Source organism: Lactuca serriola, chromosome 2, assembly GCF_051521515.1.
Source record: "Lactuca serriola cultivar US96UC23 chromosome 2, Lser_US96UC23_V15, whole genome shotgun sequence".
NCBI classification, from domain to species: Eukaryota; Viridiplantae; Streptophyta; class Magnoliopsida; order Asterales; family Asteraceae; genus Lactuca; species Lactuca serriola.
The window spans coordinates 185,436,246-185,452,350 of NC_136409.1; the positions used below are offsets into that span (position 1 = coordinate 185,436,246).

Genomic DNA, 16,105 nt, shown 5'->3' on the forward strand with positions numbered 1-16,105 from the left:
TCAAATGCCCTGGAGTAGCTCATACACCAAGAAACCAAGTTATGTAACCAAAAGATGCTAAAATCTACCCTAAACTTAGATGTAAGCTTAGAATGATCAAGGTTTGGTCATGCTAGGTTTCATCAATGATTGTGGATGGTGATTCATGCTAAAATCCCACCGTGACACCATCCCCAGATGATGGGTTACAAAAGAGTAAGAAGAAGGATTTGGGTTTGGTCATGCTAGGTTTCATCGATGATTGCGGATGGTGATTCAATTGAAGAAGATGGTGGATCTTGAACAATGACTTTGTTTTTTACATATGAAATCTTCAAAAGTCTGGGGTTATTGTGGTTTCATCTGGGTGCATTTTATGTGTGAGAGATCTTGTGTTTGAATTTGTAGATACGAAGGTGGTGATGAGTTTTTACAGGTTGTTTGGTGATGGAGCTCTGATGTTGAAGAGGAGAAGAAGACGAAGGTCTTCAATGGAACTCAAAAATCAAAATTAAGTAGTGGTGTTGGAAGAATGACATCAAAGAGAGAGAGAGAGAGAGAGAGAGAGGGGGGGGGGAGGGAAGGAGGGAGGTCAGATATTTAAACAGTTTTTTTAATTTGAAGAGGGACTAGTACAAAAATGAAACTAACAATCATTCAATTTTTTCAAAGTTTGAATGTGTATTTAAAAAAAATATAAATCATAAAAACCATTTTTACAGTTTTATTTAATTTATAATTAGATTTCCGAATAATATAATATTTGAAATTCATATGATCATTAATCATGTTATTAAAATAAGTAATAATAATAGTAAAAAGAAGAAGAATGATATGTCTATATATCAAATTCAATATGTTACACTTTAAAACTTAAATGAATCGAAGATAGTTTATCTCCACAGACATTTATAAAATCCTACTTCTCAAATACCCTATTTATATAAATAAATAAACTCCACGTGCGAAACCTATCACAAATTAATACATGCATTAAAAATAAATGCACAGTCCATCTCACTTCCCTTTAAAAGTCCGATTCGTCCTTTGTTCCTGTGCCTCTCGGGCTCTTACTCTTCACACCTGTCGATACTCAATATGAGTAAACACAACACCCAGACCAGCAGGAAAGTCAGCAATGGATCATTCCGATCGATTTTCATGCATGCCGACGGTGCCGACATGTTTTTGATGACCTTTGGGTTTTTAGGTGCCGTCGGCGACGGAATTTCGACGCCGACCATGTTTTATTTTACCAGCACCATCATGAACAGCATTGGAGACTTCTCTTCTTTATCCAACGATGTCTTCATCGACAAAATCAACAAGGTCAGTTAATCTTAAATCAATATATTAATAAATCGTCGTCAACAAATCTAACTGGGTTTTACTTTCATGTTTACAGAATGCAGAATATCTTTGTTTCTTAGCTATTGGGAAATTTATAGCATGTTTTCTTGGTAGGTTTTGATCGATTTCCATTTTTTTAAATCGTTCCTATATATCAGAATATATATATATATATATATATATATATATATATATATATATATATATATATATATATATATATATATATATATATATATATATATTTCGTGATTTTTGCAGAGGGGTATTGCTGGGCAAGAACAGCAGAGAGGCAAGCATCAAGATTGAGGGCGGATTATTTGAAAGCGGTTTTAAGGCAAGAAGTGGCGTATTTCGACTTGAATGTAACAAGCACAGCAGAGATCATTACAAGTGTTTCCAGTGATAGTCTCGTGATTCAAGAAGTCATCAGCGAAAAGGTGCCGGTGTTCGTGATGTATGTATCTCTTTTTTGTGGGGCATATGCTGCGGCGTTTATATTGCTATGGAGGCTAGCAATTGTTGCGCTTCCATTTATTATAGTTTTAGTTATACCTGGTTTGATTTATGGAAGAGTTCTGATGAGGTTATCAAGAAAGATGAGGGAGGAGTACAATAAGGCTGGTGCGGTGGCGGAACAGGCGATTTCTTCCGTGAGGACTGTTTATTCATTTGTTGGTGAAAATAAGAGCTTAACAGAGTACTCAGCTGCTCTTGAAGGAAGCTTTAAATTGGGTTTAAAACAGGGTTTAGCCAAAGGATTAGCGATTGGCAGCAATAGTGTGTCTTATATCGTCTGGTCTTTCTTGATTTGGTATGGTAGTAGGCTGGTGATGTATCATGGAGCTAGAGGTGGAACTGTGTTTGCTGTTGGAGCTGTCATCACCTTTGGTGGAGTGTAAGTTTTTTTCCATCTGTTATTTCATCAAACAGGTTGTCTGCATTATACTTGCATATCTTTTTTTTAAATGGATTTTAAGGATATCTTAATAATGAATCCAATAACGACAGATCACTGGGATCTGCATTATCGAACGTGAGGTACTTTTCCGATGCAATGGCTGCTAGTGAACGTATAAGGGAAGTGATCAAAAGAGTTCCGGAGATCGATTCAGATAACATGGAAGGGGAGATATTACAACAAGTATCCGGAGAAGTGGAATTCAAGAACGTGAAGTTTGCGTACCCATCAAGGCCGGAATCGGTGATATTCAAAGACTTTAACTTAAAAGTTCCGGCAGGGAAGACGGTGGCGTTGGTAGGTGGGAGTGGATCTGGTAAATCGACTGTGATTGCATTGTTGCAGAGGTTTTATGATTCTCAAGGAGGAGAGATTTGTGTTGATGGGTTGAGAATTGAAAAGCTTCAATTAAAATGGCTAAGATCACAAATGGGTTTGGTGAGTCAGGAGCCCGCTCTATTTGCGACAACGGTAAAAGAGAATATACTTTTTGGCAAGGAAGATGCCTCCATGGATGAAATCATTGAAGCTTCCAAAGCTTCAAACGCTCATAACTTCATCTCCCAGTTGCCTCAGGCCTATGACACACAGGTTCTTTTTCATACTTCCATCAAAACACACACACACACAATTATACAAATATTAAACTAATTTGAGCACTAATTTGTAAATAATTTAAATTTTAAACTTAATATTCGATTTTTATGTCATTATTGTGACAGACGTCAACAAACTGATAAAAATAATATTAAAAAAAATTAACATGTTTCTAATTGATTTACAAAATATTTACATCATTTATGAAATGTAATATCTCGGTTTACAAAATAATTTATTTAGATGGGATTCTATCCTGATTCTCTGGATCGAATGGCGTCCTTTAACGATAAACTAATAAGGCAAACATGTGACGCAAACACTTTGTTTAAGAAATATACGCATATCTTCTATCATTGTTACAAATGTCAACTCCACCGTCTAATATTATATGAGTATGTTAAAAAAAAAAAAAAAAAAAAAAAGTTCAATGGAGGATTTAATGGGAAGTTTAATATCATTAAGTTCAATCCCCATTGAACTCGGATTTAATGGGAAGTTTAATATCATTAAGTTCAATCCCCATTGAACTCTATATTCTCTCTCCTCTTTCTCTCTCTCTCACATACACACACATATATATATATATATATATATATATATATATATATATATATATATATCATTTTTTATTTTAATTTTTTAATTAGTGTTAATTTTAATAGTAGTTTTTAATTTTTAATTTCATGTTAATTAATTTTTTAAAAATAATAATAAATAAAAAAATGATAAATGATGTGACAATCCATTAAATTGTATAGAGTTTAATGAAATGTAGAGTTTAATGGGTAAAGTTGTATACTGAGTGGAATGTATATGTGTCAATCCATTAAACTCATATGAGTTCAATGCATTGGAGATGGTCTATGCAGAATGCATACCAACATTATTGTAATATAAAAAATTCGATAAAAATAGCTTAAATGAAAACGCTCTTGCACATGATCCACAAGGAAAATAGTATACTGGGGAAAAATCGCATGAGAACACCGGGTGAATATTTTACAGATTTATATGTTTTGGGTCTCATAAAGTAACAACCTATGTTTTGCATAATTTCATACATTGAAGAAGGTTTTTTAATATAATAAAAAACATTAATTACTTATTTATACAGTAACATGTAATCAGTTATGAGTACATTGTGATGCAATTTATAAAACAAATTGGATATGTCATCTGCTACTTACTACTTAAATGCATTTTAGCTACTAAAACAAAAAATATATAAATAAATAAATAAATTGTAAACGGTATGATCCAATTTGGCTAATCTTTCTCAGATAATGGCACTTACACCCTAATGGTTTTGTTGGTGACAACCTGTGCATTACTTGTTTTTTATTAGTTAGATTACAACTAATCTTCTGTTTTTTATTTTTATTTGTTCGAATAAAACTAAGCAGCAGCTAACATGTCAAAAAAAAAATTAAAAACATTTGTCAAGTTATACTCATACGTGGTTTCTTGTTTACAAGTTGCATAAACCGGTTGTAGTTGCATTATATATGAACATAAACACTAGTGAGTAAATTAAAATTAAATAAAAAGTTGTTGCATGGACAAGTAATTTGGTTAAACGTTTACAATTGATTATCTTTTTATAATATTTTTTTTATAAATGAAAATGTTAGTTCATTACCCATTTATATAACTAATATACGTATCTGTTGTAAATAATAGGTTGGAGAAAGAGGAATTCAGATGTCAGGCGGACAAAAGCAAAGAATTGCTATTGCCCGTGCAATAATCAAGTCGCCTCGTATTCTTCTTTTGGATGAGGCGACAAGCGCACTAGACTCTGAATCAGAACGAGTCGTTCAGGACGCACTTGATCGTGCGTCTGTTGGTCGAACGACAATCATCATAGCTCATCGCCTTTCTACAATTAGAAACGCCAACATGATAGTGGTGGTCCAGGATGGCCAGGTGGTCGAGTCTGGCCACCATGACCACCTCATTCAACTTGAAAATGGTCTCTACACATCCCTCATTCGCCTCCAAGAAACCAAACAAAATGATGAACCCATTACTCATTCCCCACTTGGACCTTCATCGGTCTCCTCCACATATGATGTCCACAACACGAGCAGTCGTCGAAGGTCAATTAATGTGAGTCGGTCAAATTCGGTCAACCATGGTGCAGAAGACAAATTTGCTTCACAGACGAACCAAGTATTTCCGGTACCTTCTTTCAAGAGACTTTTAGCAATGAATATTCCTGAATTTAGGCAAGCATTGTATGGGAGCTTGGGTGCTATTTTATTTGGTGCAGTTCAACCAGTTTATTCTTTTGGAATGGGGTCTATGATATCAGTGTATTTCTTGGTTGATCATGATGAGATCAAACACAAAACGACGATGTATTCACTATGGTTTGCTGGTCTAGCAATTTTCACGATGGTAATAAACATCATTCAGCATTATAATTTTGCAGCCATGGGTGAGCACTTGACCAAGAGGGTCCGCGAAAAGATGTTGTCAAAGATACTCTCTTTTGAAATCGGGTGGTTCGATCAGGATGAAAATTCAACCGGAGCCCTCTGTTCCAGGCTAGCTAAAGATGCCAATGTGGTATGAAATTTATGATTTGTTTCACGTTACTAACAGAACCTTACATATTAACAATAATTTTGTAAAATTATTTGTTACTTGATTATAGGTTTATCAATATTTATAAATTAAAAGTATGTCAACAATGATTTTGCAGGTGCGATCTTTGGTGGGTGATCGATGTTCACTTCTAATTCAAACATTCTCTGCCGTGACGGTTGCTTTCATATTAGGTTTGGTGATTGCATGGAGATTGGCATTAGTTATGATTGTTGTTCAGCCACTTGTAATTATAGGCTTCTATAGCAAACGTGTTTTGTTAAAAACTATGTCACAAAAAGCCATGAAAGCACAAGAAGAAAGTAGTAAGCTAGCAGCGGAAGCCGTCTCAAATTTGCGCACAGTTACTGCCTTTTCTTCTCAACCACGAATCCTGAAGATGCTCCAAGAAACCCAAAAAGCACCAATGCGTGAAAGCATCCGACAAGCATGGTATGCTGGATTCGGGCTCGCGCTTACTCAAAGTCTTATGCCTTGTACTTGGGCTCTAGACTTTTGGTATGCTGGGAAATTGATTAGCGCTGGTCAACTTGGAGCTAAAGCGCTTTTCCAGACGTATTTGATATTAGTAAGCACAGGCAGGACAATTGCGGATGCAGGGACCATGACAAATGATTTAGCCAAAGGGTCTGATGCGGTGCAGTCTGTGTTTGCGGTTTTGGACCGTCACACCTTAATAGAGCCCGATGATGCTGCTGGTAAAAAGTCGGATATCATTACAGGCCACATAGAGATACGTGATGTGGACTTCGCTTACCCTGCTCGGCCTAATGTCATGGTATTTAAAGGATTCTCGATCGATATTGAAGCTGGGAAATCAACTGCATTGGTGGGACAAAGTGGGTCTGGGAAATCGACCATTATCGGGCTTATTGAGCGTTTTTACGACCCAATGAAAGGAGTTGTGAAGATCGATGGAAGAGATATAAGGGCATACCATTTAAGAACTTTGAGGAAATATATCGCACTTGTGAGCCAAGAGCCAGCGTTATTCGCTGGTACTATACGTGAAAACATCATATACGGGGCATCCGAGACGGTTAGTGAATCGGAGGTCATTGAGGCTGCTAAAGCAGCCAATGCTCATGATTTCATAGCAGTTTTGAAAGACGGATATGACACACAGTGTGGTGACCGAGGGATACAACTCTCTGGAGGACAAAAACAACGTGTTGCTATAGCCCGTGCCATATTAAAAAATCCATCAGTGTTGTTACTAGATGAAGCCACGAGTGCATTAGATAGTCAATCAGAGAAAGTAGTACAAGATGCATTAGAGCGAATGATGGTCGGGAGGACTAGTGTGGTGGTGGCCCACCGCTTGAGTACCATACAAAGTTGCAACACGATTGCGGTTTTGGAGAAAGGGAAGGTGGTCGAGAAAGGTAACCATAGTTCATTGTTAGCGAAAGGGCCTAGTGGAGCTTACTACATGTTGGTTAGTCTTCAAAAGCCTAATTCTGGTTAAGATAAAAATTAGCTAAAACTTGGTGAAAATTTGAAGGGGTTTTATTTAAAAGATTGAAAGTGTCGAAGTAAAACGATTTTTACACATTATATATGGCATTTGAGGATGGTATATAGGTTTTGTTCAGCGTATCATTTTCTAACAAAAAAATGATTCTTAGATATTTGATATGTGTGATATATTTGTAACAGTAAATACATTAAATAATCTAAGTTGTCCTTGACCATTAAATGATATAGTGAACACAAGATATTTCTGAAAGGAATGAAATTTTATTTATAATTATTAGTATATTATTGTTATTGTACTTGTGGTTGTTATGATATCTGCAGCCATAATTATCAGCGAAGTTTGTTAAGAGACAGTACCCAAAACAATTTTTGTAAACGAGTTATATTCCATGTTGCATGGTTTTTGTTTGTAGGATTATTAACTTAGATGGAATTTCACATAGATCTTGAATCTTTATTCCATTTGTGACTACTTTTTGGTTGTGGGTAACCATTGGAAAATCAGGTGACTACTTGTTGTAACCTTCGTAATTTTATAAGTTAATGTTTCGACAATACTAGTAGTTGATGTGGTGATTACATGTTGTTACATATAGTATGTTGATGCGCTTGATGAGACTTTCACTTATACATAGTACAATGTTCAATTATAAAAAAATAAAGAATAGAGCTTATGTGATGTTTATAGTGAAGGTATGAGTCTATAAACATCTGTCGATATGTAGACTTCAAAAGTTTTATAAAGCAATTCACATGACATGCTACATTAGTTTAAGGGATGTACATATACTTTTTTCTAGAATATTTCATGTTCTTGGTACTTAAAAGACAATTAAGAGGACATGCATGTTATGAAACTTATAGGTGTTGGCATATGCAAATTGGAAGTTTTGATTCGATTGTAACACCCTGTTTCAAATCGTTACCCATTTGGGCGTGGGTGATGAAACGTGGATGATTCAGGCATTCAGAGTTAGTTTTGGAGCCAAGGATATTTCGGTAAATTGGCAGCGGGTTTTTATGGAAATTGGAATATGTGTTCGGTGAACTTTATGTCAAGTATGAATTGATAATAGTGTGGAGCTTCTCGATACCTTTTCATGGATATAAGGATGGTCAGAATCGGAGTTGTATCAAAGAAGTTATGGCATTCAGAATGGATTAGGGTTTGAGGGAAGACCGCCATGCGTAATGGAGTGTACGCTTAGCGTACTTTGGAGATGGGAGCGGGGTGGGAGACCTCGTACACTGGGCGTACGAGGGTTAGTGAGAAACCTGAGTTTTATGTGTTGCACCCTATATAAGCTTAATGTTAACCCATTTCCCTCATTTCTAAGTCAGCCTCCACCCTCTAAAACCCCTAAATCGACCTTGTAGCCTCTTGGAGGTGTTCTTGAGCTATTGGGAGGATTTGATGCTCATGTTTGCCCTTGGGAAGGAAATAAGAGAAGCTTGGAGTTGTTTTGCTTGTTGGGAAAGCTTTGGATCCCAAATCATCACCTTGTGGGGGAGCTTTTTGAGGTAACAAGTTTGCATCTTGGTTTATGTATGATTAGATCTCTTTATGGCTAGCTTATTATGATTTTGGTCTTATTTTTGAGATTATGGATGAGTTAGGTTGTTTAAGGATTCATCCTTTCATATATGAGTTTGTTTTGGTATCCTTAAGCATAAAGGTGCAAGCTTTATGTGTATTTTGGTATCATGCATGAATTATGTCAACCATTAAGTCCCTTTTTTAGCTTAAGAGATTCATTTAGCCATGTATGGACATAAAGTTGGCAACTTTATGTCATAATCCAACTTATGGAGGTCAGATCTATTGTTTGGAAGCTTCGTCTTAATGGATTAAGTGAAAATCGATTTTGGGTTGAATGAGGGTGAGTACGTTGGGCGTACAAGCAGGTACGCACATCGTACAAGCCTCCAAGCGAGTACGCTTATAACGACCCACTTTTTCAAAGAATATTTTCATTTTTAATTAATCAAACACATTTCCATAAATCATGAAATTCTAAAACGATTGTCTTCAATTCCATATTCATTACAACTTTATTTTCAAAAACATCAGAGTGTCCACATATCACATATCATATTAGTTATAAAGCTATCTCTACCACATATCCCTACGTAAGGATGCCATGGGATCCCCCACATGGTCTTACACCCAAGTGCCATGGGCTTCCCCCATGGTCTTTCCCCGTCGGACAACCATGGGCTCCCCCATATGGTCTTACATCCAAGTGTCATGGGCTCCCCCCATGGTCTTTCATGCAATTATCACAAACTCACTAGCATACAACTTAACATAAAGTTAACTATCATACCACATATCTCTACTACAGCTAGTGTACCACATATCATAAAATGGGCCGGTCTTGGTACCTTAGACCTATTGGTATGGTGAGAAGACTCACCTCTGGAATGCTGAACTGGTAAGCTGAAGTCAGATATGCCCCATGCTGCTTCTTCGCAACTGCCTATAATCATTAAGTGATTAACTTAACACCAACCCATAAATACCCTCAGAGTCAAACCATATTCAAGGTCAAAGTCAAGGTCAACGGTCCATGTTGACCTCAACTCGTCGAGTAGAATCTGCCACTCATCGAGTTCCGTGCATAACTCGTCAACTCGCCGAGTCACTTGAATGACTCATCGAGTTCCCTAATATTTGTGGCCGTAAACTCTCAACCATAAACTCCTGACCGCAAACCCATCTAGTCGAAAACCCCTTGACCGTGAACTCCTTGGTCGACTCGTCGGGTTTATAGGGGAACTTGTCGAGTCCCCCTCCATGTTTGATTGTTGTGATCATGCAGGGATTCCAGGGCTTAGATCTGAAGCCCTAAGGTACCTAGAAGGATAAAGTTTCCAACTTTATCTTCTAGAACCGTTCCAAATGCTCTAAGGTCTTTAATAAAGGTTAGAAAGCTCTAAAGCTTTGCTATTTTATCCAAAACTCTAGGAATCTAAAATCCCTCCTTTCCAGAGAGGTTTCCTAGTCCTCAAAACGTCCCAAAGATGGAAGCTTTATGGACATGCATGTCCAGTACATGTCCCTAAGTCAAAATGGCTAAAAATAGAGAAATATGCCCTAAAACCTTTACATGGTTTCCTTACTCAACCAAAAGCCAGATCTAGCCCACCTTGGGACCATTTTTCCCTAGAGATTCATAAAGTTGCAAACTTTACGAATCCCATGCATGCATTCAACAAGAAGGGTAGGAAATGAAGAGTAAACTCAAGATATAGCCTTATACTTTGATAAAAATTGAGTCGTGAATACTTACAATAGTGCACAAGATGATTAAGCTCAATGATGGGTGCTTGGTTTGCTGGATCTCCTCACTATCTCCTTCTTCTTAAGCTTCTAACTTCTAAGGTTACCCTAGCTCACAAAATGGAAGAGAATGGGTATTAGGGTTAACATCGACGTTCTTAGTGTTGGGAGGCTGATGGGAGGTCATCCTCAAGGCTCATAAGGAGATTATATAGGGTGCAAACCCTAAAATTAGGGTTTTGTCTTAACAACGCCTACTCGCCGAGTCGGACTTCCAACTCGTCGAGTAGGGTGTAGATTCCGCGTCCCTAAAATGACTTATACTCGACGAGTTGGACTCCTAACTCGCCGAGTCCATACACCAAAACCCTAATCTTACATAAATTAAGTAATACCTGGAATAGGTATTACAAGTCTCCCCCACTTGAACTAGACTTCGTCCTCGAAGTCAGCTGATCCAAACAATTTTAGGTAGTGCTCTCGCATCTCCTCTTCCGGCTCCCAAGTCCATTCGGAGCCCCTTCGGTGCTGCCATTGCACCTTTACCATTCTTATTTCCTTATTTCGAAGACCCTTGGTATTCCTATCAAGAATCGTAACCGGTTTCTCGATATAGTTCAGACTCTCATCCACCTGAATGTCGTCCAACGAAATGACTACGGACTCGTCTGTGACACACTTCTGAAGTTGAGACACGTGGAAGGTGTTGTGAATCTGGCTAAGCTCCTCTGGCAGATCCAAACGATATGCCACCTTGCCCACCCGGGTCGTAATCCTAAACGGGCCTATATACCGAGTTCCTATCTTTCCCCTCTTCCGAAACCTGATCACCCCCTTCCAGGGCGACACCTTCAGCAACACAAATTCCCCTACCTGGAACTCAAGATCCGACCGCCGCCGGTCAGTGTAACTTTTCTGGCGGCTCTACGCGACCCGCAGACGGTCGTGCACCTTCTGAATCAATTTGGTAGTCTTGAGCACCACCTCAATGCTCTCCATGACCCGGTACCCAACTTCGTCCCAACAAACTAGAGTCCTGCACCTCCAACCATATAACATCTCAAATGGAGCTCGGTCGATACTGGCATGATAACTGTTATTGTACAAAAAACTGCCAATGGGAGGTACGTGTCCCAACTCCCTCCAAAGTCCAACACGCATGCTCGAAGCATGACCTCCAGTGTCAGGATCGTCCTCTCGCTCTGAACGTCAGTCTGGGGATGTTACGTTGTGCTAAATTGTATCTGAGTGCCCGGTTCCTCGTGGAACTTCTTCCAAAATCTAGATGTGAATTGAGCATCCATATCAGATACTATAGACATTGGCACTCCGTGTCTAGCCACCACCTCTCGCACATATATATACTCTCCATAATTGGAATGAAATGGGAACTCTTAGTCAGTCTATCCACGATCACCCATATGGCATCCACGCCCCTCGCCGTCCTCGGTAGGTTCATGATGAGGTCCATAGTGATCTCTTCCCATTTCCACATGGGAATAGGTAATGGATATACCTTGCCATGAGGCTGTTGATGCTCGGTCTTGACCTTCCTACAGGTCAAGCACCGCTCGACAAACCCAACGATTTCCCATTTCATGCAGGGCCACCAATAGCTCAGTCTCAAGTCCCTATAACATTTTCGTAGCCCTGGATGTATAGAGAACTTGGACTTATGTGCCTCTTCTAATATCCTCTGTCTCACTCCCCCAGTCACCAGTACCCACACCTGGCCACACTGCGTCAAGAGGCCACGACTATCTTTAACGAATAAAGGATATTGGCCTCGAATCCACTATATCTTCCAGTTCTCCTTCTTCACTCCCTCAACCCGAGCCTCCTTGATCATATCCAAAAATGGGGAGATCACGATCATCCTCAGACAAACGTTCTCAATCGGGGAACCTACCGCCTTGCGGCTCAAGGCATCAGCCACCACGTTGGCCTTCCCGGGATGGTATAAGATCTCACAATCATAGTCCTTCAGTACGTCCAGCCATCTCCGTTGTCGCTTGTTGAGGTTCTGCTAATCCATCAAATAATTTAAACTTTTGTGGTCTGTATAAATGGTGCACATCACTTCGTACAAATAGTGCCTCCAAATCTTGAGAGCAAACACCACTGCCCCCAATTCCAGGTCGTAAGTGGGGTAATTTGCCTTATGAGGCTTCAACTACCTCGAGGCGTAAGCTATCATGTGCCCCCTCTGCATCAGTACAACACCTAACCCTGAATTCGATGCGTCGCAGTACACCGCTAAATCGTCTAACCCATCGGATAGTACCAGGATTGAAGCCTCCCACAACCTCCGTCTCAGGGTGTCAAAAACCATATGTTGATCCGTGCCCTACCGAAAGGTCACATTCTTCTTTGTCAAACGGGTCAATGGAACAACAATCTTGGATAAATATTGGATAAACATCCGATAATAGCTCGCTAAACCCAAGAAGCTACTAATCTCTGATGCGCTCTTCGGTACTTCCCATCGCATCATAGCCTTAACCTTGGTTGGATAAACCGAAATGCCCTCCTGATTGATGATATGCCCCAAAAATTGTACCTCTCGCAGCCATAAATCACACTTGGAGAACTTTGCAAAAAGCTACTTTGCCCTCAGGGTCTCCAGTACCTCCCTCAAATGCTGCTCATGTAGCTCCCTGGTCTTAGAATAGACCAGGATATCATCAATAAAAACGATCACCGACTGATCCAACGTCGGTTTACATACCATGTTCATAAGATCCATGAACGCTGTTGGGGCATTGGTGAGCCCAAACGGCAGGCATCACCACAAACTTATAGTGCCCATACCGAGTCCTGAAAGCCGTCTTCGATATATCCTCATCCCGAATCCTCATCTGATGGTATCCCGATCCAAGGTCAATCTTGGAAAACCAAGACGCACCCTTCAAATGATCGAACAAATCATCAATCCTTAGCAACGGATAACGGTTCTTCACCGTTAGTTGTTCAGGTCCTTATAATCGATGCACATCCTATGCGATCCAACATTCTTCTTTACGAAAAGGATTGGTGCTCCCCACGGGGAACTGCTCGGACGTATGAACCCTCGGTCTAGCAACTCCTGAAGACGATAAGTATATGAAGAAGGCGAGGTATCATGACATGCTGAGAAATGAAATAAGGGAATTTATGAGCTTTTTAAGGTACAAGACCCTAAATGATATGATTAAGAGGGCCCATAAGCGGGAGATTGAGTTGGAGCTTCGGTCGAAGCGCAAGACGGAGCAGGTATAGACTGTTGTGGTCCAGATCAAGAAGCCCAAGGTTTTCGATTTGCATTCTAGGGGCCAACAGGGTCGAGGCCGCTGCGGCAAGTGTGGCCAGCAGCATAGTATGGCATGTCAGTCAGTGGGTTCGGATTGTTATAGGTGTGGACAGACTGGTCATATGAGTAGGGATTTCCCCTGGAGTGCTCTGATTTGCTTCCATTGCAATCAAACCGACCATGAAAGGTTGATTGCCCGAGGTTGTCAGAGGGAGTTGTGGTGATGCCTGCACCCCTGGGGTGAAGATCAGGGCATTTCAGCTGACCACCAATGAGGCCCGTGCAACACCAGATGTGGTTGCGAGTATATATCTTATTTCTATCTTTTATTGTTTTCATTATTCATGCTCTTATTTATGCTTAATCCTGTATAGGGACCTTTTTGGTCAATGGTATGATTGCTCATGTTTTGTTTGATCTGGGGGCTACCCGATCCTTTGTATCTTTTGCACTCAGCATGAAGTTTTGCGATGCTTCTGTGGCTTTGGATTCTCCTCTAGAGTTTGAGATTACGGATGGTCGTACTGTGAGTGCTTCGAGGGTTTTCCGCGGATGTGTCCTGAATCTATTCATCGAGAGGTTCCCTATCGATTTGGTGTTGATTCCCTTGAGATGAACAAAGGTTATCATTGGGATGGATTGGTTGGGCCCTAATGGGTCCATGATTGATTACAAGCGACAGTTGGTGAGAGTTTGAACCTCAAGTGGGGGAGAACTGGTTATCCTTGGAGAAGGAGCTTCGCATGGGCCAACTTTCTATTTAGTTGTGAGGGCCAGGAGATATTTGCAGTAGGGTTGTTCTAGGTTTATAGCTTATGTCGCGGACACTCAGGTTGAGGATATGACATATTTGAGTGGGGTACCCATTTTTCGTGATTTCCCCGATGTGTTTCATGAGGATTTACCATGGGTGCCTCCTGTGAGGCAAGTTGAGTTTCAGAGAGAGACATCGTTAGTCCCTGTATGATTGTCGTGGTTGTCGTCGGCCTGACGGACTTTAGGAATTGATCTGGTCCCTGGTGCGGCTCCAATAGCCAAGGCACCATATCGAATGACGCCACCTGCGATGCAGGAGTTGTCTACGCAACTTCAGGAGTTGCTAGAAAAAGGGTTTTATTCATCCGAGCAGTTCTCAGTGGGGAACACCGATTCTGTTTGTGAAGAAGAAAGACAGTTCACACAGGATGTGCATCGATTACCAGGAGTTGACTAAGCTAATAGTGAAGAACCGTTACCCACTTCCAGGGATTGACGACTTGTTTGATCAGATTCAAGGCTCATCTTGGTTTTCCGAGATTGGTTTGCGATCAAGGTACCATCAAATGAGGGACAGGAATGATGATGTTCAAAAGACGGTATTTAGAACTTGCTATGGTCATTACAAGTTCGTGGTGATGTCATTTGATCTGTAAAACATGCCAACAACGTTCATGGACCTCATGAACCGAGTTTGTAGGTCGATGTTGGATTGGTTTGTGATTGTATTCATTGATGATATTTTGGTATATTCTGAGACCAAGGAGCAACATTAGGATCATCTGTGAGAGGTTCTGGAGACCCTAAGGATGGGCGAGGCTTTATGCCAAGTTCTCTAAGTGTGAATTCTGGTTGCACGAGGTGCAATTTTTGGGACACATCGTCAACCAGACGGGGATATTGGTCGACCCAGCCAAGATCGAGGTTGTGATGCGGTGGGAGGTTCCGAGGACCGCATCTGAGATTCAGAGTTTCGTAGGTCTCGCAGGGTATTATCGGAGATTTATCTAGGATTTATCCAAGATTGCATTGTCATTGACTCGTTTGACAAAGAAGAACATGACCTTTCGGTGGGGGCCTGACCAACAGTAGGCTTTTGAGACCCTGATGCAGAGATTGTGTGAGGCCCCGATTTTCACACTCCCTGTGTGCTTGGATGATTTCGTGGTTTATTGTGATGCCTCTCTTTCATGGTTAGGAGCGGTTCTGATGCAGAGGGGTCGCGTGATTGCTTACGCCTAGAGGTAACTAAAGCCTCATGAGGCGAACTACCCTACACATGATTTGGAGTTGGGGGTCGTGATTTTTTTCCCTCAAGATTTGGAGACACTATTTGTATAGGGTTCGATACACTATCTACACTGACCATAAAAGTTTGAGTTCTTTGATGGACCAGCCGAATCTGAATATGTGACAATGGAGATGGTTTGGATGTGGTAAATGATTATGACTGTGAGATCTTGTACCGCCTTGGGAAGGCCAATGTGGTGGCCGATGCTTTGAGTCGTAAGGCTGTTCATTCATCCGAGATACCTATTTGAGGATGATTTCACTTTGCCTTTGATGGAATCTATTAAGAAGGCTCGAGTAAGGCTGTTCATTCATCCGAGATACCTGTTTGAGGATGACTATCACTTTGCCTTTGATGGAATCTATTAAGAAGGCTCGGGTAGAGGGGTTGAAAAAGAAAAACTAAAAGACCGAGCAGATTAGAGGACAAGTTCCCTTATTTGTCAGAGATAACCGGGGGTTGTTGACTCAGGGTGGTATAGTTTGGGTTCTGACATTGGGTGGGGTG

General features: G+C 40.3%; 1 protein-coding gene across 1 annotated transcript; it reads left to right on the forward strand.

Moving 5' to 3' along the window:
- Nucleotides 1–1,018: 1,018 nt before the first annotated feature.
- Nucleotides 1,019–7,181, forward strand: LOC145087710 (ABC transporter B family member 15-like). The gene is made up of 6 exons (XM_079025746.1): nucleotides 1,019–1,308; nucleotides 1,385–1,439; nucleotides 1,591–2,227; nucleotides 2,341–2,881; nucleotides 4,571–5,461; nucleotides 5,598–7,181. The coding sequence occupies exons 1-6, from the start codon at nucleotides 1,078–1,080 to the stop codon at nucleotides 6,966–6,968; spliced, it is 3,726 nt and encodes a 1,241-aa protein (XP_078881872.1). The 5' UTR covers nucleotides 1,019–1,077; the 3' UTR covers nucleotides 6,969–7,181.
- Nucleotides 7,182–16,105: the final 8,924 nt, after the last annotated feature.